At 29.2% G+C, this 23,341-nt stretch overlaps 4 protein-coding genes across 4 annotated transcripts; all 4 read right to left on the bottom strand.

Annotated features, from left to right (window-relative positions):
• Nucleotides 1-3,262: 3,262 nt before the first annotated feature.
• On the bottom strand, nt 3,263-4,976 carry LOC106760399 (probable inactive 2-oxoglutarate-dependent dioxygenase AOP2). The gene is made up of 3 exons (XM_022780296.1): nt 4,568-4,976; nt 3,666-3,996; nt 3,263-3,575 (listed from the first exon to the last, which is right to left on the bottom strand). Exons 1-3 carry the CDS (start codon nt 4,945-4,947, stop codon nt 3,339-3,341), a joined length of 948 nt encoding a protein of 315 aa, XP_022636017.1. The 5' UTR covers nt 4,948-4,976; the 3' UTR covers nt 3,263-3,338.
• Nucleotides 4,977-9,036: 4,060 nt separating this feature from the next.
• Nucleotides 9,037-10,159, bottom strand: LOC106760400 (2-oxoglutarate-dependent dioxygenase AOP2-like). Its single transcript, XM_014643835.2, has 3 exons — nt 9,763-10,159; nt 9,354-9,687; nt 9,037-9,276 (listed from the first exon to the last, which is right to left on the bottom strand). The coding sequence occupies exons 1-3, from the start codon at nt 10,140-10,142 to the stop codon at nt 9,037-9,039; spliced, it is 954 nt and encodes a 317-aa protein (XP_014499321.2). The 5' UTR covers nt 10,143-10,159.
• A 1,535-nt stretch (nt 10,160-11,694) lies between these two features.
• LOC106760401 (probable 2-oxoglutarate-dependent dioxygenase AOP1) lies at nt 11,695-12,798 on the bottom strand. The gene is made up of 2 exons (XM_014643836.2): nt 12,434-12,798; nt 11,695-12,363 (listed from the first exon to the last, which is right to left on the bottom strand). Exons 1-2 carry the CDS (start codon nt 12,796-12,798, stop codon nt 11,790-11,792), a joined length of 939 nt encoding a protein of 312 aa, XP_014499322.1. The 3' UTR covers nt 11,695-11,789.
• A 3,592-nt stretch (nt 12,799-16,390) lies between these two features.
• Nucleotides 16,391-21,478, bottom strand: LOC106761052 (coiled-coil domain-containing protein 93). The gene is made up of 11 exons (XM_014644528.2): nt 21,245-21,478; nt 20,999-21,164; nt 20,355-20,435; nt 19,984-20,097; nt 19,658-19,837; nt 19,267-19,346; nt 18,579-18,618; nt 18,350-18,457; nt 17,945-18,025; nt 17,069-17,191; nt 16,391-16,618 (listed from the first exon to the last, which is right to left on the bottom strand). The coding sequence occupies exons 1-11, from the start codon at nt 21,388-21,390 to the stop codon at nt 16,571-16,573; spliced, it is 1,167 nt and encodes a 388-aa protein (XP_014500014.1). The 5' UTR covers nt 21,391-21,478; the 3' UTR covers nt 16,391-16,570.
• Between the last annotated feature and the right edge of the window lie 1,863 nt (nt 21,479-23,341).

The following is a 23,341-nucleotide window of genomic DNA, read 5'->3' on the forward strand; positions in this document are numbered from 1 at the left end:
AGACTCAGCAGCTTTATCAGCAATGGCTCCTAGTGTTGTTTCCAGTTGCAAACTGGGTGGTGACCATGGGTGGCGACTAGGGACACCAACAGAGGCGTTGACAGAACCTCTGGAAGCAGCGTGGACGGTGGCAGAGCAAAGGGAAAGGAGGAGGCCCCAAACGCTCCAACAGAGAAGAAGCCAGTGACGAACAACATCACTGGCGCTGCCCTAGCCCGCGATAAGTTCGACTGTGGCTACGGTGTGAGGAGAGGCCTTGGAAGTGACCGGCGTCGTCGCCGGCGATCCTGGTAGCGAGAGAAGAGGAGGATTGGTGCAGTGGCCGGCAGCAGTCGTGACGGTGATCGACACTACTAGACGACGCCTTGGACGGCGGCTCGCGGCGTTTGGTACGGAGGTGGTGACCGGCGTTGTCGCCAGCGGTTCTGACGGCGAACGACCTCGCAACCTGGGGTGAGAAGCGGCGGCGTCGTCTTGGCTCTGCTAGCTACGTCAGTCTCGACGCCGTGGGAGAAGAGGGTCTTTGGACCTGCTGCCGTGGCTGGCGACGTCGTGAACGGTGGACTGCAGTGGCCGGTTGGGTGGCAGCTGAGTCGTGGCCGTGAGCCGCGGAGGGGCATTGTCTCTGGTTTCATTCGTCCAGAAGAGAAGAAGGCTTGGGTCTTGGGTCTGTGGCTGATTGCAAAAATGAGAGTAAATTTGGGAACCCCTAGTTTCTGTTAGGGTTAAGAAGATTTGGGCCTGGCTATTGGGCTGCGTTCTTTTTGCCATCACCTGCAATCCTATTCACACCCCATTCCCTATCTGCATACAAAAGGATTCGGGCCTGGCTATTGAGCCTTTCTCTTCCCGCCACCACTGGCACTCCAATTCGCACCCCCTGCAAACAAAGGAAGAAAAAGGGCTTTGGGCCTGGCTATTGGGCGCGCCCTCTCCTCCTGTCACCACACACAACTCTGTTCGCACCTCCACTTCTTTCTGCAAACAAAGAGGCCTTAAGCCTGACCAGCGAATATCCAGTGGCACCCCCCAACTTTACAGCTGCACCCCTGTCTTTGGGCCTGGACAGGTTATTTCGCGCTGCACCACCAATTTAATAATTATACCCCTGGCAGTCTCAAACTTATTGTGCACCCCTGTTTTTTTAATTTCTGCACCTCACTCTTATTGGGCTTGTTGGACTGTTTTATTTTTATTGTCTTTGCTTTTATTATTAGTTTTGTTTGACATTTGTTTTATTATTATTTGTTTGTTATACTCATTTGTTAATAAAAAAAATATATAAATAAAAATATAAAAATCATAAAAAATTAAAAATCAATTAAAAATATTTTGAAAAGATTCAAGCACATGTACGACCGCTCGCGTAGGCCTTGTGCTGAAAATCTTTTCCTTTTCTCTTACAAAAATTAAAAATCAATTAAAAATATTTTGAAAAGGTTTAAGCACACGTGCGACCGCTCGCGTAGGCCTTGTGCTGAAAACCTTTTCCTTTTCTTTTACAAAAAATTAAAAACAAAATAAAAATATTTTGAAAAGGTTTAAGCACACACGCGACCGCTCGCGTAGGTCTTGTGCTGAAAACCTTTTCCCTTTCTTTTACAAAAATTAAAAATCAAATAAAAAATATTTTGAAAAGGTTTAAGCACACGTGCGACCGCTCGCGTAGGCCTTGTGCTGAAAACCTTTTCCTTTTCTTTTACCAAAATAAAAAATCAAATAAAAATATTTTGGAAAGATTTAAGCACACGTGCGACCGCTCGCGTAGGCCTTGTGCTGAAGATCTTTTCCTTCTCCTTTAAAAAAAATCAATCAATAAAAAATATTATTTTAAGGGTTCTGGCGCATGTGTGATCGCACGCATCGTCCTTGTGCTAGAAAACCTTTTCTTCTTCTTTTATATAAAAATACCAAAAAATATAAAATCTTCAAAAACTAAAAACATCTTCAACAAACAAATTTTCTGAAAGAACTACGTAACCCTGATTTCTCAGTCCAACTGAGAATACGTACGAGCAAGGTCAATCCTTGTCGGGCACAAAAAACACAAAAANAATATTTTGTTTTCTTTAGGGTTTTATTTTAGGGGAAATTAAACATTTTGCAAACCACATCAAATTCGTGCATTTGATTAAAGGTACTGCCTTCGGGCAGGCGTTGTAGGGTGCTAATACCTTCCCTACACGTAAAAGACTCCCGAACACAATCTTTGGTTTTCGTGGACCGTGTTTTATCATTTTATGGTTTTTCCGTAGTTTTCCAGAATAAACTATGGTGGCGACTCCAAAATCTCTTTTTCTAAAATTGTTTCTTTTTTGGATCGTCGTTGTCCCGTCGCGATTTTTCTGGTTGCGACAATACTACTTAGATTTTCTTCTCATTTCACAAGGGAGAAAATAAGTAGGAATTGTAAAAGAGAAAAATAGGAGATAGGTGTATATATATAAAAACATTATCTAAATTAGATACGTAATTATGTATAACAAAATTACAAAAGATTAATTGTTTTCTAGAAGAATAATTTGGATTTTATAATTTATTACTATTTTTAAAAGTAAACATTAATCTTTATCTCTAAGTATACTTACTCGTATGAAATTTTTATTATATCTTTATGCCATTAGGAAATAAGTGTATTCATATTCACGCTTTTATGTATTAATCAAATAAGTTTTTACAAAAAATTAAGTTATTACAAAGAAAATGTATTAGTGTATTAAAGGTTAAAAACATATACATTTTATTTTATTTATTGTCAAATAGGAAGAAAGAAATCATAATTATATCTTATTTATGCAACTATCTTAAATAAAAAGTTTGCTCGAAAATTCTTTAACAAAGTCAATTTCTTTCATTTTTATGGCTTCACTGTTCTTGAAAGATTTGAATGTTATACAGAAACACAACCAATTACATTATTTTGTGAGAATCATGTTGCCAAGCATATTGCTTCAAATCTGGTGTTACACAACACAGCTATTGATTCTCATTTTGTGTATGGATAAGATTCAAATAAGAAAAATATTGCACACGTAATTTTTTTTCATTCATTTAACATTATTTTTTTTTTATTTTTAAAAAAATTATAAAAATTTATTCTTTTAAAACCATTTTACTTTTGTTAAGTATGTCAATAATACGTGTCATGTTATTCTTAGTATTCCAATAATTGGTGTACAGTTCAAGCCACCCCACAGTAAAAACAAACAAATAATGTGCATATATAATAGATCTGAAAAGTTTTATTAATGCAAAAGTCCCTCTAATTATTCCGAATTACATATATAACGAGATAGATATATGTAGCAATCTCTTGCTCCTGTTCATAAATATCGCTTTCAAATACATGCAAACTGAAGAGCCTCCATGGGATTTGAAACATAGCTGTTGAAGTATTCTCCATAAGTGAATGGACGATAACGTAAGGGATGAATTTGGTTATCCACCAACTCATCAGGCACTTCAATTTTTATCTCTTCCTTTGCGTTTGCAAAAAGTCCAAACGTATATCTCTCTTTCACTCCTTTCAACACCACTCTGTGTGTGACTGGATGAAGTCTCCCATTGCTCCATGCCTGTTCATTCATGCAACTTCATTATAATCATTCAATGCATCTATATATGGTCAAAGAGTTTCAATTCTCTCTACTTATATGCATATATACCTTTAGTACATCACCAATAATGACTACAAAGCCATCACGGGGTATCTCCATTTCAATCCATTTGTCTGTTTTTGTTAACACCTCAAGTCCTTGAACATCTTTTTGGCATAAAATGGTTAAAGTACTGCTGTCGGTGTGAGCTGGAAGAACAGTTTCATATTCATTATTGCTTTCAGAAACTTTGTACTTCCCCAATCGTGTAAAGCTCGAGCTTTTCATGTTTTCAGCATCTGAAAAGTAACGTTGGGGAAGACCATAACCTTCCACTATCATTTTCAAGACAAGGAAACATAGTTCTACCATCTTTAAGCTCACAGTCTTTAGTGTCTCACTGCAAGTTCAAAAGGTAAATATAATTACAGTATACCATAATTGAAATTTGGTTAAAACCATTTACGCGTTCCTATTTTCGTAAGGTATTTCTAATTTGGTCCCTTTTTTCTAAACCTTCCCAATTGAGTCCTTATAAATACTAATTTCAAACAAATTAATCCCTGACGTTAAAAATCGTTAAAGGTGTTAAAATTGTGCAGAGGTGGGTATATGACGTGGTTAAAATTCTTTTAAGGTGTTAAAATTGTACAGAGGTGTTAAAATTGTGCAGATGTGTTAAAATTTTTCCCATTCTCCTCTGCACAATTTTAACACCTCTGCATAATTTTAACACTTTAAAAGGAGAATTTTAACCACGTCATCTACTCATCTCTGCACAATTTTAACACCCTTAACAATTTTTAACGGCATGGGCTAATTTGTTTCAAATTAACACTTATGAGAACTCAATTGGAAAGGTTTAAAAGAAGGGAACCAAATTAAAAATACCTTACGATAGTAGGGACGCTTAAATGGTTTTAACTAATTTAATCAAATTCAAGGAATAAGAGAGGAAGTTTTATAAGAACCAGAAAGGCAGGTTTCCTTGTGGCCACATGAGGTTGGTGAAGGCTTCAGCCTTATCTGAGAGAGGAGTATCATCGATGCCAAAGCTTTCAGTGAGGGGAATGAAAGAGTTCTTGCCAATGTAGTTCCTATAAGGCCTTGGAGTTACGTATTTCTGTTTCGTTTCTTCAGGCAAATCAAACAAAGTTTTCATGTGATGAAACATTTCTTCACAAGCACTCTTGGGGAGGATCTCATCACACTTTAAGATGAAGCAACCATGATTCTCACAAGCTTCTTTCACCTTCTTGCTCATTTCTTTCCAATCCTCACTTCCTTCTTCCAATCTCATCCCATCCTTGCAGAAATCAAAGCATGGAATCGCCATATTCTCACTTTCCATTTCACTCTATCTTTGGTTTATCTTCTTACACCCAGTTCTGTCTGCCATATATATAGAGTTTGTCATACAAGAATATCAACGACTCAAAGTATACATTAGCCACCTATATCGTCACTAAAAAAACATATTGTGTTTGTTTACATATAAAATTTCTAATAATTAAAATAATCTTCAAAATTATATAGGTTAAAAACCATTTGTAACAAAAAAATTTAAATGCTTCTAAAATTGTTAAAAAATAAAAATAAAATTTCAAACAATACAAAATTACTTTTATTTATGTAATGTTTCATCATAACAATTTAAAACCTTCAAAAAGCATAATCATTTTAAACCAAAATAATTATTTTACCAAGTTTATTCTAAGACATTGACTTTTAAAATATAACTTTTTTTTTTCGGTTTGACTTTTTTTTTCCTAAAACTTAACTATTTTTAAAACTAAAATAACTATTTATAATAAAAAAAATTATCTAAAAAGTAAAAATTACTCACAATAAAATTAAAAACGTTAATTAAGGATATTTCATAACTATAATAATAAAATTTTATTANTAATGACAATAATAATGATCATAATGACAGTAATAATAACAATATTAATAAAAGTAATACAAATATTAATAAAAATAATAATGATATTAATGAAAATAGTAATGATATAATTTTAATAATAAAGAGATACTTTTATGATTTTATTTAATAACATCGTGGTCTTAAAAAAATTATGTAAGAAAATAATAATAATTTTGTTTTAGGATTGCATGTTCACTTAAATTAACTTTTATTGTTCTATGTTAGGAAAAAGAAGAAAATGAACATCTTGCTTCAATAAAAGATTTTGATAATAATGTTTTATAGAAAAGTGTTGAAAAATTAAAGTGTTTGGTTTCAAGAAATACCTTTATAACTTAATCTGTGTATTGTGTAATTAATTTAGTAGTTTAAGAGTCTGGTAGAATCCAAGCAACAAAACATGCATAAAAGGTTTTATTTTTCATAAAAATCTATTTGATAATCCATTATCACTAAATATAATCGATTAAAATAATCATATCACTTATAATAATTCATTATCAGTGGCAATTGCGAACCTTAGTTTTTTTACCTAATTTTCAAATACAAGAATCTATAAATAATTAACTTAAACATAATTTAGAAAAAACTTTTCACTAAGAGTATTGTGTTGTGTGTTTGAGGGAAACTCTTTGTTTGTGAGAAGGGAGCTTGTGTTATTGGTGCTTGTAAGATGAAGTGTTCTTTCTTAGTGTGTCTAACTCGTGGAGTATACCTACAAAGCATAATCAAGTTGTTCATCCTTTTGTGCGTCAAAAAGAAGTGTCTTTCATCTCTTATCTCTTATTAAGAGAGGTGATTTCTAATTTCAATTTTTATTTCTCTATTGTAAATTGTTACTTATTTTAGTGGAAAGGTTAATCCGGAAAGATTAACAACTGGACGCAAAATCTTTTGATTCGAACCAGTATAAAAGTCACCTATGTAATTTTTCTCTCCCTTTATTTCCTTTGTTTATTTGCTTTTATTCAAAGTAATTTTTCAATTTCATTAAAGAAATCTTTAAAAGCAAAAATATGTTAAAAAGGAAGCAATTTTTAACTTTCTATAATTCAAATATAAACAATTTTCACCCCAAATTTCACTCCAAATATGAGGTATTTAATTATTTTTGAAAATAAGAAACTTAAATAATCTTTTCAAGTAAAAAACATAAAAAAATATTTTTTTATAAAATTAAATTTTAATAAAATTAAATTTGGTAGATGGGTTGGTGGACTAACCCGACCCACCACGAGTTTAACCTGGATGAGTTGGGTTGAAATCTGAATCGCACAAAAAGTATATAATTTTTTCAAACTCAATTCGACCCGAACCCATGGTGGGTCGGGTTGGTCCGCGGATTGTGATCCATTTTGACATATGATAATGACTTTGCTACATGACAATAACACATATATGAGACATGAAAAAAAACTTAAAAAATACAAAAACAAAGTAAAAGAAAATACTATGAAGTGACATGTTGAATATACAAAAATGACGTTATGGCCATTTATAAAAATCTAATTACAAAGACTAACTTGAATCAATTCAACACAAAATGTGAGTTAATTAAAAAATTGTAGCATCTCATTTTACTTGTATAAAACTATTAAAATAAGTGTTACAAATATAATAATGGACGAGAAACTTGAAATTTTTAAAGTTGAAGGCTTACACTAAGAACTAAAATCTAATTATGTCAATGTTTCACCCAGATTCCATGTTGGATTAAGTGGAAGGATTTTTCCCTAAGCTCACACCATTTAAGATGATCATTGCAAAAGAAAAAATAAGCACTCATAAATAGACAAAGATAAAGAAAAAATGATATGATAATATTGTAAAAGAATCAAATAATACAATTTATAATTCAACATACAACACATTTAACTTTAAAATCAAACAATAAACTAAGCATATATACATATTTTAAACTTGACAAATCCGGATATAGGTATTGATGTTGAGTTATGGCGGATCATGCACTTGTGGTGGTGGAACAATTGCCCCCCCTCCCTTTCGAAAGTGACACGTTGAATATACAAAAATGACGTTAACACCATTTATAAAAATCTAATTACAAAGACTAACTTGAATCAATTCAACACAAAATGTGAGTTAATTAAAAAATTGTAGCATCTCATTTTACTAGTATAAAACTATTAGAATAAGTGTTACAAATATAATAATGGACGAGAAACTTGAAATTTTTAAAGTTGAAGACTTACACTAAGAACTAAAATCTAACTATGTCAATGCTTCACCCACATTCCATGTTGGATTAAGTGGAAGGATTTCTCCCTAAGCTCACACCATTTAAGATGATCATTGCAAAAAAAAAAAGCACTCATAGATAGACAAAGATAAAGAAAAAATGGTATGATAATATTGTAAAAGAATCAAATAATACAATTTATAATTCATCATACAACACATTTCACTTTAAAATCAAATAATAAACTAAGCATATATACATATTTTAAACTTCACAAATCCGGATACATGTATTGAGTTATAGCGGGTTATGCACTTATGGTGGTGGAACAGTTGCCCCCCTCCCTTTCGAGTTACCACACAACTTCCTACTCCTCATCACATAATCCTCTTCTATATCTAAGATGAAATGATTATTGAAACATCAAGAAATACTCCCAAGACTAAGCTCCTTACATCAACCCCTACACTATAGGGCACCTCCATGGAATCTCTCCACGAGAATCATGAAATTACGTCTATTAACCATACACATGATCAACATAACTCATCCTTATCATACATCGTACAATTCAATAGATAATACCAAACAGGCATCAAAGTACAAACTTTACATATCTAAAAATATAACAAGATAATTTGTAGTAAGATTAATTTGCCCACATGAAAGAAATCATAGAAGTAGAAGATTTACACAACAAAGTGAAACTGGAAAAGAATATGGTGTTAATTGAATATATGTTATTTAACTTTTTTGTTAATTTTGTTAATTTAATGATGTTAATTACATATTTATTGCATATGAGAATTTATAATTTTACAATTTTATATTTTATAATTATAATTAGCATACTAATTATACTAATTATATTTAAAAAAACTTATTTTAAATATAATATTTATTATATTTGAGTATCCAAAAAAAAAAAGTGAACAACATACTAATTAAAAAAAAAAATTTAACCTATTTTTATTTGGTTTACTCGTTTCGTCGTACTATTTTTTTTACAACCCTAATTGTGATATTAAAATACTCATAAAATTATCTAGAATCGAAGGATTAGTTTCTTTCTTGCATTATTTATTTTTATATACTTATTTTCTGAACATGGATTCAAAAATTGATGTAAAAGAACCAAGATTCGACGTGAATGTGTAGATTTGAGTGGTAAAGTAGTTTCTGTGACTCAGTTTAAAACTTAGTGTTGCAATCGGAATAGATCTTATTGAAAAAGAGTGATCTTATTGAAAAAAGAGGTGTAATTATTCTCAGTTATCGATCACTCGTGCTTCCATTGACACATACAGTAGCTTTCAAAGACCAGCAAACACTTCAAGTGCATCGTCTTTGAGATTTGAAGCACAGTAACTCAAAAACTTTCCATAATTGAACGGACGATAACGAAGAGGATGAAGTGTGTCATCTAATAACTCATGAGGCTCAACAATCACCTCCTCCTTTGGTGCTAGAAAAACTCCAAACGAGTATCTCTCTCTCTCTCCACTCACCTCCACTCGATGCGTAGCTGCATGAAGCCTACCATTGCTCCATGCCTATTCATTCAGTAACACAAGAAGAATTCAGTTCATTATGATAATATTATTATCAAACAATATAATTTTCTCTTTACCTTCAGTATATCACCAACCAAAACCACAAAGCCATGTTGGGGTATCGTTATTTCACTCCATTTGCCTGTTTTGGATAACACATGCAAACCTTGGACTCCATCGTCGCACAAAAAGGTCAAGCTTTTTTTGTCGGTGTGAGGGAACCTTGTAACATGATCGTAGTCATTGCTGTTTGCAGAAGCTTTATACTTGTTGAAACGTATATTACTACAACTCTTGATGCTTTCAACGGCTGAAATGTAATTCTGAGAAACACCATAACCCTCCATGATCATTTTCAAGACGAACATGCTTATTTCTGACATCTTTGAGCTCATACACTCCAATGCCTCACTGCATCGATCACCAAAGAAAATATTGAAAAAATCATGCATTGAATGCAATTAAAGTAATGAAATAATAAAGTACCGTAAAGGTGTATTTCCTTGAGGCCACATGAGGTTGGTGAAGTTCTCAATCTCAGCATCATCGACCCCAAAACTTTCATAGTTAAGATTCTCGAAGTTTTTGAATTTGTAAGTATTGAAAGGCTTTGGACTGATGTGCTGCTGCTTTGTTTCTTCAGATACATCAAACAATGGCTTCATACTTTTAAATATGACTTCACGTGCACCCTTAATACTAATCTCATCATACTTCAAGATGAAGCAACCATAACTCTCACATGCTTCTCTCACTTTCATGCTCATCTCTTTCCACTCTTCACTCCCTTCTTCTAGTGTCACCCCTCCCTTGCAAAAATCAAAACATGGTAGCACCATAACTTCATTCTCACATGCCATTTCCATCTCTCTCTCTCTTTTTCCTTCTTGCTGTCTATTTCTCTATGTTATGTAGGGATGTAGGTGGTGACAGAGTTAATATAGTGTAACGATAAGAGAGGAAGATATCAATACAAAATTTATGTAATGTTTCATCATAATAGTTTAAAACCTTCAAAAAAGCATAATCATTTTAAACCAAAATAATTATTTTACCAAGTTTATTCTAAGACATTGACTTTTAAAATATAACTTTTTATTTTCGGTTTGACTTTTTTTTTCTAAAACTTAACTATTTTTAAAACTAAAATAACTATTTATAATAAAAAAAATTATCCAAAAAGTAAAAATTACTCACAATAAAATTAAAAACGTTAATTAAGGATATTTCATAACTATAATAATAAAATTTTATTANTTTTGGTTATTATTAAAAAAGTAAACATACGCATATATAATACTTGTCTTTTTATTATTAATGATGACAGTAATAATGATCATAATGACAATAATAATGATCATAATGACAGTAATAATAACAATATTAATAAAAGTAATACTAATATTAATAAAAATAATAATGATATTAATGAAAATAATAATGATATAATTTTAATATTAAAGAGATACTTTTATGATATTATTTAATAACATTGTGGTCTTAAAAAAATTATGTAAGAAAATAATAATAATTATTGTTTTAGGATTGCATGTTCACTTAAATTAATTTTTATTGTTCTTTATGTTAGGAAAAAGAAGAAGGTGAACCTCTTTCTTCAATAAAAGATTTTGATAATGATGTTTTATAGAAAAGTGTTAAAAAATTAAAGAAGTGTTTGGTTTTAAGAAATACCTTAAAGACTTAATTTATGTATTGTAATTAATTTAGTAGTTTAAGAATAAGGGAGAATCCAAGCAAGAGAACATTTATAAAAGGTTTTATTTTTTACAAAAGTCTATTTGATAATCGATTATCACTAAATATAATCTATTATCATAGTAAGAAATTATTATTTGAAAATATATCTAAAATAAACATATCACTTTTAATAATCCATTATAAGTAGGAGATGCAAACCTAACTCTTAGTTTTTTTATCTAATTTTCAAATACAAGAGTCTATAAATAATTAACTTAAACATAACTTAGAAACAACTTTTCACTAAGAGTATTGTGTTGTGTGTTTAAGGGAAACTCTTTCTTTGTGAGAAGGGAGCTTGTGTGTGCTTGTAGGATGAAGTGTTCTTTCTTACTGTGTCTAACTAATGAAGTATACCTATAAAGCATAATCAAGTTGTTTATCTTTTTGTGCGTCAAAAGGAAGTGTCTTTCCTCTCTTATCTATTAAGAGAGGGGATTTCTAATTTTAATTTTTATTTCTCTATTATAAATTGTTACTTATTTTAGTGAAAAAGTTAACTCCGAAGAGATTAACAACTAGATGTAGAATCTTTTAATTCAAATCAGTATGAAAATTACTTGTGTAATTTTTCTCTTCTTTATTTCATTTTTTTATTTGCTTTTATTCACCCACAATAAAACAAACAAATAATGAGCATATATATAAGAGAGGTGAAAAGTTTTATTAATGTAAAGGTCCCTCTAATTATTCTGAATTACATATATAAGGAGATACATATATCAATCTCTTGCTCCTGTTCATAAATATGGGTTTCAAATACATGCAAATTGAAGAGCCTCCTTCGGATTTGAAACATAGCTCTTGTAGTATTCTCCGAAAGCAAATGGACGATAACGTAAGGGATGAATTTGGCTATCCACCAACTCATCGGGCACCTCAACTTTCATCTCTTCATTAGGGTTTGCAAAAAGTCCAATTGAGTATCTCTCTTTCACTCCTTTCAACACCACTCTGTGTGTGACTGCATGAAGTCTCCCATTGCTCCATGCCTTTAGTATATCACCAACAATGACTACAACGGCATCATCGGGTATCTCCACTTCAATCCATTTCTCTGTTTTGGATAACACCTCAAGCCCTGGAACATCCTTTTGGCATACAATGGTTAAAACACTGCCGTCGGTGTGAGATGGAAGAACAGTTTCATATTCATTATTATTGCTTTCAGAAACTTTGTACTTAATCAATCGAGAAAAGCTCGTGCTTATCATGTTTTCACCATTTTCTGAGATGTAATGCTGGGGAAGACCATAACCTTCCACTATCATTTTCAAGACAAGGAAACATAGTTCTAACATCTTTAAGCTCATGGTCTTTAGTGTCTCACTGCAAGAAGTCCAAATTGAGAAGAAAATCAAAATAATAAAGTAGAAATAAGAGAAGAATTTATAAGTACCAGAAAGGTAGATTTCCTTGTGGCCACATGAAGTTAGCGAAAGCTTGAGCCTTATATAAGAGAAAAGTATCATCGATGCCAAAGCTTTCAGAGAGGGGAATGACAGAGTTCTTGCCATTGTAGTTCCTATAAGGCTTTGAAGTTACGTATTGCTCTTTGGTTTCATCAGGTAAATCAAACAAAGCTTTCATGTGATGAAACGTTTCTTCAGAAACACTCTTGGGGATGATCTCATCACACTTTAAGATGAAGCAACCGTGATTCTCACACGCTTCTCTCACCTTCTTGCTCATTTCTTTCCACTCCTCACTTCCTTCTTTCAATCTCATCCCACTCTTGCAGAAATCAAACCATGGAATCGTCATATTCTCAGTTTCCATTTCTCTCTATATGTGCCTTCTCTTCTTATTTCTCTCTGCCATATATATATATAGAGTTTGTCATACAAGAGTTAGTACAAAATTAAATAGACTTTGATTTTAATAAAATCGTAGTATAAACGACATTTTTGTAAAATTTTAAAAATATGAAGTCGTATATCCATTTAAATGTTGTGGATGATATAAAAGGATCAAAGTATTAGCAAATTACCATCTCTAAAAAAATTGAAAAAATTAAAACCAACATAATAACAAATAAAAATAAAATTAGTACAAAAAATACATATATGTTATGTTAAAATATTGTTAAAAAAATTCATACCAAAATATTTTTTTAAAAGATATATTTAAAAAATTCATACCAAAATTGTAAGGTTAAAAACTGTTGCAATTAAAATAATAGTCAGAGTTCTATATGTCAAAAACCATTTGTAACAAAAGAATTTAAATGCTGATAAAATTTAAAAAAAAAAATACTAACAATTAAAAGCAGTCACAAAATTATTTTTAATTATATAATATTTCATGTTTGATAATTAAAAAATGTCATAAAAATACAACTGTTTTAAACCAAAATAGTTATTTTACTAAGTTTATCCTTTATGTAATAAGACATTAACTTTTAAAAACTTAACTTTTTTTTTTCGGCTTTACCTTTTTTCTAAAATTTAACAATTTTTAAAACTAAAATAACTATTTATAATAAAAAAGTTATCTAAAAAATAAAAATTATCTAAAATAAAATTATAAACGTTATTTAAGTTTATTGAATAATTATAATAGCAAAATTTTATTATTTTTAATTATTATAAAAAAAGTGAAGACAAGTCATCATGTTTTTTTAATAATAATAATAATGACAATGATAATGATAATAATAATAATAATATTAATGATAATAATTATATTAGTGAAAATAATAATGATAATAATTATATTAATAATAATAATAAACAACTGTGAATAGGAGATGTACTTTATTTATTAAAGAGATACTTTTATGTTTTTGTTTGATAACAATGTGGTCTTAAATAAGTTATATCTTTTATTTTTCTGATATAATAATAGTAATATCATAAATAATAATTGTTTTATGTGTAAGATTGAGTGTTCATTTAATTTTTTTTTGTTATTTATTTTTATAGTTGTCTTTTTCTTGGTAATATATTATTTAATCCATTGGCTTATCTAAAAGGATATTTTTATGCTTAGTTTACTTTGAGTTTCATTATGTAAATAATTAATATTATAATAAATATATCAGTGTCAATAATCACACATTCAATTTGTATTTATAATTTTCTTTGTAGACTTCTATTCATATTTGAAAAAAACTTTAATGCAAGGTTAAAAATTAATAATATGAATATAAAAAATTTAAGTTTATTTATAAATGAATTATTTAAAGAAAATTGTTAACAAATTAAATTTTATAATACTTTATAACTATTAATTAATAAAGTGGCTGAGCTCAATTTTTATACATATATAGTATAGACAGAGATGGACCAATAAAATAACATGCAAGATTTGTTCCCATTCAGTGCCTTCTCTCTCCATTAACATAACATGCAGCATATATACTTAATGGTAATTAACACACCTTTAAATTTCCCTTCTTGATTTAAATATTTCAAGATCATCCTGACATTTTTTTTTAATATTATTTGGACAAACGAAATTTATTTAGAAAGTAACACTATAAAAAAATTATTAAATAACAATTAATTTAGAAAAAAAGAATTAATCATTGTATTAAAGAAGTTAAAAAAGTTATAAACTAAAAATTATTAAATTCTAAGATAGTTTCTTGAACATGTTATCTCTCCTCAAAATATAATTGAATTTAGTTATTTTATAAATAAAAATAAATAAATTACAAAATTAATTCTGTTATTACAAATATTATTTAATTAATAAAATTGATTTAAGAAGATAAACTAAATTAAAAGATGTAAAAAATATTAATTAATTAATATAAATTTTATGTGAAAATTAATTTTTTTAGAAAAATTAAATTTATAAATAAGTTAACAACATAAAATACATTCTTTTAATTGCTTCAAATACTAAAACTAACCATTACAATTGCAAATTTATATTTACATTTTTAACAATTTTAAAAAATTACAAATTTAAAATAAATATTTTTTAAATTTAAATTAAAAAATAAAATTAATTTTAATATTTAGATAAAATAATTTGATACATAAATTTTTAAAAAAATATTTTAACATAAACATATATATTATAATCAAATTTAATCTTATTTTTTAAAATAAACAACATTCTCCAATTAAAATAAACTCGGACTTAATTTAGTAACAAAAGAATATAAAGATAATATCAAACACAATTATGCAATATTGGGATTTTTTTTTCTTAACACGTTCATTTCAAAATTACCTTACATGCACTATACACCATGATTTACACAGATAATATGATTTTAGTTTAGAATTTGATTTTCTGATAATTGAATTCTGATCTTTATTTTCTTTAATAATGACTAAAATATCAGAATTTGGTTTTCTGAGAGCAAAATTTTGAACTAGTTTTTTGTTATTTTAAATTTTATTAGAATAAAAGAAGAAAAAGATAAAGAAATTGTAAATTTTCGTAAGAAGATATGTATTTATATGTTTGAATTTCTTTTGAAGATGTTTTTATAATTTCGTATAATTTTCAATTTATTTAAATTATTAATTTTTCTGATTTGATTTATTAAAGATTAAGAGTTGAGAATAGACTATTGTAATTCTTTTTTTGTTTAATTCTATTTTCTTTATATCTCACCTGTTATATTAATTGGTTAAATTGAATAAACAAATTTTATATTAAGTTATACATTCTCAATTTCATTATTACAATAGCTGAAATTAAATAAAAATTATAAAACAGAAAAGAATTTTAAAAAACTTATATATATATATATATATATATATATTTCATCTTATAAACATATCATTACACAAAATCATACTATAAATAATTCAAAAAACAAATATTACAAAATTAATAAAAACAATTATTAAATATATTATTTCCTAATATTACAATTATGTTTAAAACTGAGATGTTAAAAGCTCTTCCCAATACTATGTTTCTTCCCTTGTCATATCCATTCATATTTTCCTAAATACCAAAACTCAAACTCATACCAATTCTCTCTTCTCACATCTACCATTTTAATCTAATAATATCTATACATATCCTTCCAATATATATAATATCTTCTCATCATCTTTTAAATTTTTGTAAGCGATGCCTAAAAATTTCCAGCGTAATAAAAACTTTTAAATAGACAATTAATATTTTATCTTATACAATAGTTATAAAACCATTGTTTTGTTTTACTGCGCGTGTGCAGGTGAGTTTTTCGAGTTAGTCTGATTAATTGAGAAACTAAACAATAATTTGAAATAAGAATATTCTAACTATTGAGAAGTCTAAATATTAATTTAGCAATGTAAAAAAACTACTTACGTTTTTTGTTTGGAGTGAATGTCTTAATAGATAATACAATCTTACAATAATTCTAGTTTTGTTATGCTTCCATAAAGACGTGTATAAAGAATTGAAGAAGAAAAAAATTTAGAGTTACAAAAACCTCGTACAAAAAAATAATTCTAAACATAGGGAGTGGTTTATATTACTTTAAAATAAAATTGCAAATAAGAATGAATGAATGTGTCATGTCATACCTCATGGTACAAACACATACATTTTGTTTTGTGAGCATGAACTGCAACCCTTTTCATTTGTCTTGTGGGCAGTTTTCACTCTCCTTCTTCGCACATTGGGCCTGGTCATTAAAGAATCCTCTTCAAAACGAAGCCCAATTTATTATAATTTTGTGGACAAAAAGTTCATTCAACATAATTGTAGTTTTTCATTTTTTTCTATTTTTTTAACATCATTTTCTGCTTAATTAAATATAAAATATCATTCTAAAATAAAAAAAATGTAAACAGATTAATAAGTCAAATAAATAATACAATAAAGTATTAGATGAGAAAATAAGAAGAAAGACAGAATTTATAAGAAATTTATTAAAATTTTCAGGCAATAACATTAATAATAAGGAGAATGATTGAGGGTAATAATAATCAGATACAAGGAAAAACATACTCAGTTCACACATGCATTGTCAAAGTGCCAATTTATTCTTAAATTAACCGATTCTGTTATGGTATACACACAGCAATCAATTATGGAACGCAACGCAGAATTATGGATGAACAGAAAAGCTAACCTGAAAAGCTTTCGACAGGTAATAGCAGCGCTTCCTCTCACCGACTGCTGCAGCATACCTACCCTTTAGATCATTGCGGATTCTTTCTTCTTCTTGAAGTCCTACACGAACCTTTTCTAGCTTCTGCACATAAGTGCAGCAGTTAAAGCTCTAATGAAAAGCACGTTCAGTGGACAAATATAAACAGAGGGAAGATTAAAAGAAAATTCTCATTTGAAGTCTACTAAAATCCTAATGACATGCCAAACAGAAAATATGAAGATTTTTTTAAATAAAAATTATTAGGGTTTTTCTCTAAAAATTACCATGAAACTGAACATTGTCCAACAAAAGTATCCTTTAAATTATAACTATATTAATGATATAATAATAAAATCAATTTAGTAAATGCAGAATACTGTGGCTTTAATTGTGTACTGAAAGAAATTATTAAAAAATTATTTTAAAACTAGTAATTGAAAACATTAAAAAGTCCTGTATTGTGATATCGCTAAAATATTTACATACCTCCCTGTTAGGGAAATAGAAGCCTAAATTTTTGCTTATAAAAGCTTCTGCTGGCGTTTTAAAAGCTACTTGTGCCTTGCGTTCTTTATATAATTCGATGAGAATTTCTAACGGAAAAAATAAACATGCGAAGGCTCATACAAACAATTTATCCCTAATCATATTGTTCAGTGTTCTTAGAACTATTATGTTAAAATCAACACGACACCTATTGTTCAATGTTCTTAGAATTATTAAGTTAAAAACAACAAGACACCCATTGTTCAATGTTCTCAGAATTATTAAATTAAAATCAACACGACGACACTTAAAGAGCTGCAGTTAACCCTTCCAAATTTATTACTTGTGAAAGCTAGAAAATAGGATTACCTGTTGACTTCCCTTGACAATTCCTTCCATGGAATGAACTAGTTTTATACGCCCATCGGTGCTACTAAAGGCCTCTTGAAACTGCAACCAAGTGAAAAGAAACTCATTAACAGCTAAAACTGATTATTTCCCTCTGCTCTGGTCCTCTTTTTTTTTTTTAGTTATATAATCTTGTTATGGTGGTTGTATGTTTAAACAATGAGTTTTAGTTAATAATTATGAAGTCTACTATAGTTTTGAATAACGCTTTTTTTTTTTTTTTCTGAGCATTTGCATGTATATGGTGTTAGAAAGCTGCCTTGGTCGTGGTTATCCTTAATGTGTCTAAATTGAGGTCCCCTTCAACACTACCAAACCAAATGCAAGGAAAATTTCAAAGCATGTTTCCACTAATCCGATGAATACCTGAGAAATGATCGAATTCAACAAAGATGCTTCCTTTAACATCAGTTCTTTTATTTCCAAGAGTGCATTGTAGGTAGCATAGTACTTGTGAGTTTGTCGATGTTTTCCCTGTACATAAGAAAATCCACGGACATGATCAGATAAGCAATTAAAACTAGTACACTCCTGCTAACTTAACTTTTGTCTTTTCTTAATAATAAACGCTTTTTCATTAAAACAATACATCAACCTGGATTTGCATATACAGTTCGGAGAGCCGAGACTCATACCTGCAGACACAGATGAAGAAATATCTAGTAAATAATATATTTAAGACTACAAGTCCGCTGCACATGTTATTGAACCTGTCATACATTTTTTCCTGTCTTCAATGAACGATGGTCCAAATATTAGTGTTCTTTAATAGATTTTCATAATACACCTTTCTACTTCATCTAATAAAATGATGCATTAGTAGCAGGGGCATAATTTCCACATGAATTAGTATATCTTAGAGACGAGCAGGCTTACGTAAATTAATTAGTTAAACTTCCTACCCAATAGGAACGGATTAGAATATTAAGCAGGGATGTGAATTTCATCCTTCTCAGTCTCTCCCCATCTAGTCATCAAACTCTCTCAAAATGTTTAGGAAACAAAACTTGTGGAAATTAAGAAATTTAAATTTAATTATTATATTGAGTTCGTATTTTTTCCTACATTGAGTTGAAGATGAGCTCAAATTGCAAAAAATTGAAATTATTGTACGTTGTTAAATAGTTTCAAAGAGTAGAAGGGCGTTGAAAGAAAATATCCTGGGTTAGTTAAATTGTACATATATTACAACTAGGCAAGAACACATCAAAATTCATGGCAAAGAGCTTCGAGAAGTATGATGGAAATTATGTAAAAATGAAAGGTGAAAGAAACAAACGTACTGGATGACTTCTGATTGGCATGGTAGGTCATCAATCTGACGTCTTAGTGCTACAGTATTCCTCAATCTAGCAGCAAGTTTCTAACAAAAAGGGAAAGGTATGGGGTTTGTAGTAATTGAAACAATGAAATATGCAACGGTCAAGTACTAGTACAGGAAAGCTTAAGTTTTAAATAGCAGTTTCCAGATGCAACTGCAGCTGCATTATTGCATTTTGGGAATATTTTGCAACCATGTGTTGACCGCAATTTCATTAAACCACATTGGTCCACTTGTTCCATAATTTCAGTAATTGCAGGGCAACAACAACAACAACAATTCAAAATCATCAAGTGTCACAAGATGAGATCAAAAGGAGTAGGAAACAAATCCACTTGTTAAAACTGGTTTACCTTTTTCATCAAATCGACTGTTTCAACTAATTCACTAAAAGAATTATGTAGTCCATCAGATAGATTCTTGTTATCACTGTAATTTGTAATTTGCCTCTCTAATTCACTAATATCAGCTTGAAGTTCTGAGTGTTTAGAATCACGATACTGCTGAAAGTAATTTTCCTGCTTTTCAAGATCCTGAACCAACAGTGAATGACATTAGCAGCACATGACATAATATTATATTTTAGAGCAACTGCTAATTAAAACTTAGTTAAATCTCCTGCACCAACTGGATGGTTTGAAAATTTTGAATATTACATAAATTTAAAGAAACAATTCACCTTCAAAGACGTCATTAAAGAAATTAACTTCTGTGCCGCAGAATCAGCACCCTCATTACTGATTCTCTCTTGTAGAGTAGTTAATTGCTTCACAACGTTCATCTTCTGCTGATTCTTTAGGCCAAAATAAGATGCCCGTTCAATAGCAAAACCAAATAAATTTATACAGGGCATAGATGCAAATGCTGCTAAGGATAGCAAAATTATAAATACAAAAGAACGGTTGTCCATTTTCTGTTAACAATTAAGAGATTCGGCAGGAGAAGCATAAAACTAACAATCAAAGAAGATTAAAATGGGGGAGGATGCGGCATTTTGTAAAAAAAAAAAAGAGCCAGTTTCATATCTAACATCTTATCGATCTCACCAACCAGTTTATCCAAGTTGCCACTCAATGCCTCAATCGAAGTCCTGCACTCATCCACTGCAACGGTATTTTCAGCATGAGAAACCTATACGAAAAATCAGCACTGTAGTAAACAAGTTATAAACACAAAGCATATTTGGATAAAGGTTGCAACAGCTATTTCTATTTTTTAAGTTTTTAAAAACTACTTTAAAATTTCAAAAACCGATTATTAGAAAATACAGGTGAAGAAAATACCGAGTTCAATTCTATACACGGATAATCAATGAGAAATCATAGTTAAATATCTTTTAATTGACCCATTAAAAAAAAACAATCAACTTAGTATAGTCTGTTCGGATACATGCTATAAAAGGTTTCGAGAGCTTTGCCATTAAAAATATATGGAATTCTGAAAACCCCTCTCGCATCCAAGCACACTATAGATGACATTATAAGTTTTAACACCTCATATACAATTTAGAAAACAATATATTACTTTTAAAAACAATTTCGAAAAACAGAAACAAGAATACCCTAAATAATAAAAAATAGTTGAAAACCCACTTCAAGCTTTCCTTCCATCATTTCAACAAATAGGCGCATCATCAATCCTTTTTCACATTATCAGAACCAAAACTTCGATCACTGTAAGCAATAGTCCAATACCTCACTGGCACGGTGTTCTTGATTTTGTGGAAGGTGTGACGTAAGCCACTGAATTACAGGAAAAAGAGCGTCGGCATCAAGATCTTGGACATGAGAGAGTCGAAGACGGTGAGGGCATCCAACTAATTCTAAAGATTCCTCAATGCCGAGTGTTTTGTCCTGGTCTCTGCAAGGCAAGTTAGAGGAATTGAATGCAGAGAAAACCTCAAACGAATTGATTGAAAGAAGGGAGAAAGAGAAACTTGCGTTATGGCGGCGATGCACCAAGAGAGGCCGGCTGCGACTTTTTCAGACGGTGGCGCATCGGAGTCTGTCGCGTGGACGAAGCCCGCGGCGTAGAGAAGATCTAGAATCTTCTGGATGGTGCTTGAGTTTGAGTCTTCGTCGTCCATGCTCTGCTCTACCCTTTCTTTCGTTCTTTCTTTCTCGCAACACTGAGTATTACTCAAATTCTTACCAATACATTATTTCGAAGTTCATTCTAAATTCACATATAACTTTTTTCGCTCTAACAATTTAACATTTTTTTTTTTGTAAATCACTTTTATTTTATTTTCTAATTAAACAATATAATTTAGTCAAATAAACAACTATATCGTATATTAATTTATTTTATATAAATCATTACAAAAAAGAGATAATTACCTATAATAAAAATTTGTAGATAATAATTGAAATCCGTGAACAATTAATATTTTTGTCCACGGAATAAATATATTAAAAGTTATCTATAGATTTTATCTATAAATATATTACCTATACTTTAAATATAAATTTATATTTCAAAATATATAATTAAATTAAAATTATAAAAATTTAATAAAACCCAATCAATTAAAATTACATGCAAACTCATATGTTGTCAATTGAAATAAATATTTTGGAGAGAAATATGTTATTTTCTGGCATAAATATTCACTTTATTTTTTTATTTTAATCATATACTTCATATATTTCTTTTGCACTATATTTTAATAATGTCAAATTATAACTATTTTCATGTAGAATATTCATTACAGTCAGTTTTTCAAAAACTGATTTTTTTTTTTTTTAAAATGGTCATTAATAACTAAAATCGACATGTCTTATAATTTCAATAATTTATTATAACTACGAAATATAACACATGTGTATTTTTATTATACTTACTTATTTTAAATATTATTATATTTGAATATCCAAATAAGAATTAAAAATAAATATTTAACATAGAAGAACGAAAGAGTCCATTAGTTCTCTTGCATCCTATCCATATAAACATTGGACCAAATAAATTAGATTAAAAAAACCTATTTTTATTTAGTTCATTATTTTTGAAGGTAATGTATGTGGATTTATTAGTTTTGCTTTTCCTTCATCAATAAATATGGCATAAAAGTACACTTTAATAAGATATTTAAGTCATTTGGATTAATCTAAATTTACTTCTATTCACTAATCATAATTAATGTCAATCGATAATATAATTATTGTTTATTATTTTTTTATTATATTGTTATTATATATATGAGACAAGTATTATTTTAATAAAAAAAATTATAATCTATATTCATCTTGTAAATATAATTAGTATGTTTAAATAATACATATTTCATAAACATTCTTTTACCATATTGATAAAATATAAAACATTTTTTATTGATTTGAATGTAAAGAGTATTCTGTACACAAGTCTTTCATTTTATCCTTTGTTTGTAAATCTGCATTCGAAATCTTTTGTCATCTATTTTTATTTGATTTACTATTTTTTTGAAGATTATATGTGTCGATTTGTAGTATTAGATCTATCTTTTTTACAAGTGATATTAAAATATTTGTTAACACTTTATTTTCTAGTAAATATTATATTTGTTTTGATTTAATTTTATTGTTTACATATCAAATTCATATTTCATCTTCTTATTCTCAGTTTCGTTATATTTAAAACACAAATGATTTATTGTGTGATTTTTTTTTCCAAATATTTATTATTTATTGAAAACATGCATAAACATAAATTACCATACTATTTTTTTTTGTCTTTAAATATGGTTTTTTATCTTAAAAAATATAATTAAATTCATTTATTTTCTTTTCTACTTACTTTAATTACTTTCTCATATATATTCTATTATTTCAATAATATTTGACATAAATATACTTATATCATATTATGTTTAATTAAATATACTATCACATATTAACAAAAACATAAGTGTTGTCATATATGTGTGTTTGCAGGTTTAAATATGTTATTACAATGTGTTTTCCACATAATAGATTATGTAAGTTGCATGGAGAAGATGGAGAAGATTGAAAGAATTGGTGTACAATTCAAACCACCCACAGTATAAAACAAATAAA

Source organism: Vigna radiata, chromosome 5 (genome assembly GCF_000741045.1).
Source record: "Vigna radiata var. radiata cultivar VC1973A chromosome 5, Vradiata_ver6, whole genome shotgun sequence".
Taxonomy (NCBI): domain Eukaryota; kingdom Viridiplantae; phylum Streptophyta; class Magnoliopsida; order Fabales; family Fabaceae; genus Vigna; species Vigna radiata.

What these genes read in the sequence shown, in the direction of transcription:
- LOC106760400 (XM_014643835.2), bottom strand. Translation starts at nt 10,142, where the DNA reads ATGGAAATGGCATGTGAGAATGAAGTTATGGTGCTACCATGTTTTGAT. An exon ending in CAAGGAAATACACCTTTACG is followed by an intron (nt 9,688 to 9,762) that starts GTACTTTATTAT and finishes TGATCGATGCAG; the next exon opens with TGAGGCATTGGAGTGTATGA. An exon ending in TGGTTGGTGATATACTGAAG is followed by an intron (nt 9,277 to 9,353) that starts GTAAAGAGAAAA and finishes CTGAATGAATAG; the next exon opens with GCATGGAGCAATGGTAGGCT.
- LOC106760399 (XM_022780296.1), bottom strand. Translation starts at nt 4,947, where the DNA reads ATGGAAAGTGAGAATATGGCGATTCCATGCTTTGATTTCTGCAAGGAT. An exon ending in CAAGGAAACCTGCCTTTCTG is followed by an intron (nt 3,997 to 4,567) that starts GTTCTTATAAAA and finishes TTGAACTTGCAG; the next exon opens with TGAGACACTAAAGACTGTGA. An exon ending in TTATTGGTGATGTACTAAAG is followed by an intron (nt 3,576 to 3,665) that starts GTATATATGCAT and finishes ATGAATGAACAG; the next exon opens with GCATGGAGCAATGGGAGACT.
- LOC106761052 (XM_014644528.2), bottom strand. Translation starts at nt 21,390, where the DNA reads ATGGACGACGAAGACTCAAACTCAAGCACCATCCAGAAGATTCTAGAT. An exon ending in AAGAACACCGTGCCAGTGAG is followed by an intron (nt 20,436 to 20,998) that starts GTATTGGACTAT and finishes TTTTTCGTATAG; the next exon opens with GTTTCTCATGCTGAAAATAC. An exon ending in TGCCAATCAGAAGTCATCCA is followed by an intron (nt 18,619 to 19,266) that starts GTACGTTTGTTT and finishes CTGTGTCTGCAG; the next exon opens with GTATGAGTCTCGGCTCTCCG.
- LOC106760401 (XM_014643836.2), bottom strand. Translation starts at nt 12,798, where the DNA reads ATGACGATTCCATGGTTTGATTTCTGCAAGAGTGGGATGAGATTGAAA. An exon ending in CAAGGAAATCTACCTTTCTG is followed by an intron (nt 12,364 to 12,433) that starts GTACTTATAAAT and finishes GACTTCTTGCAG; the next exon opens with TGAGACACTAAAGACCATGA.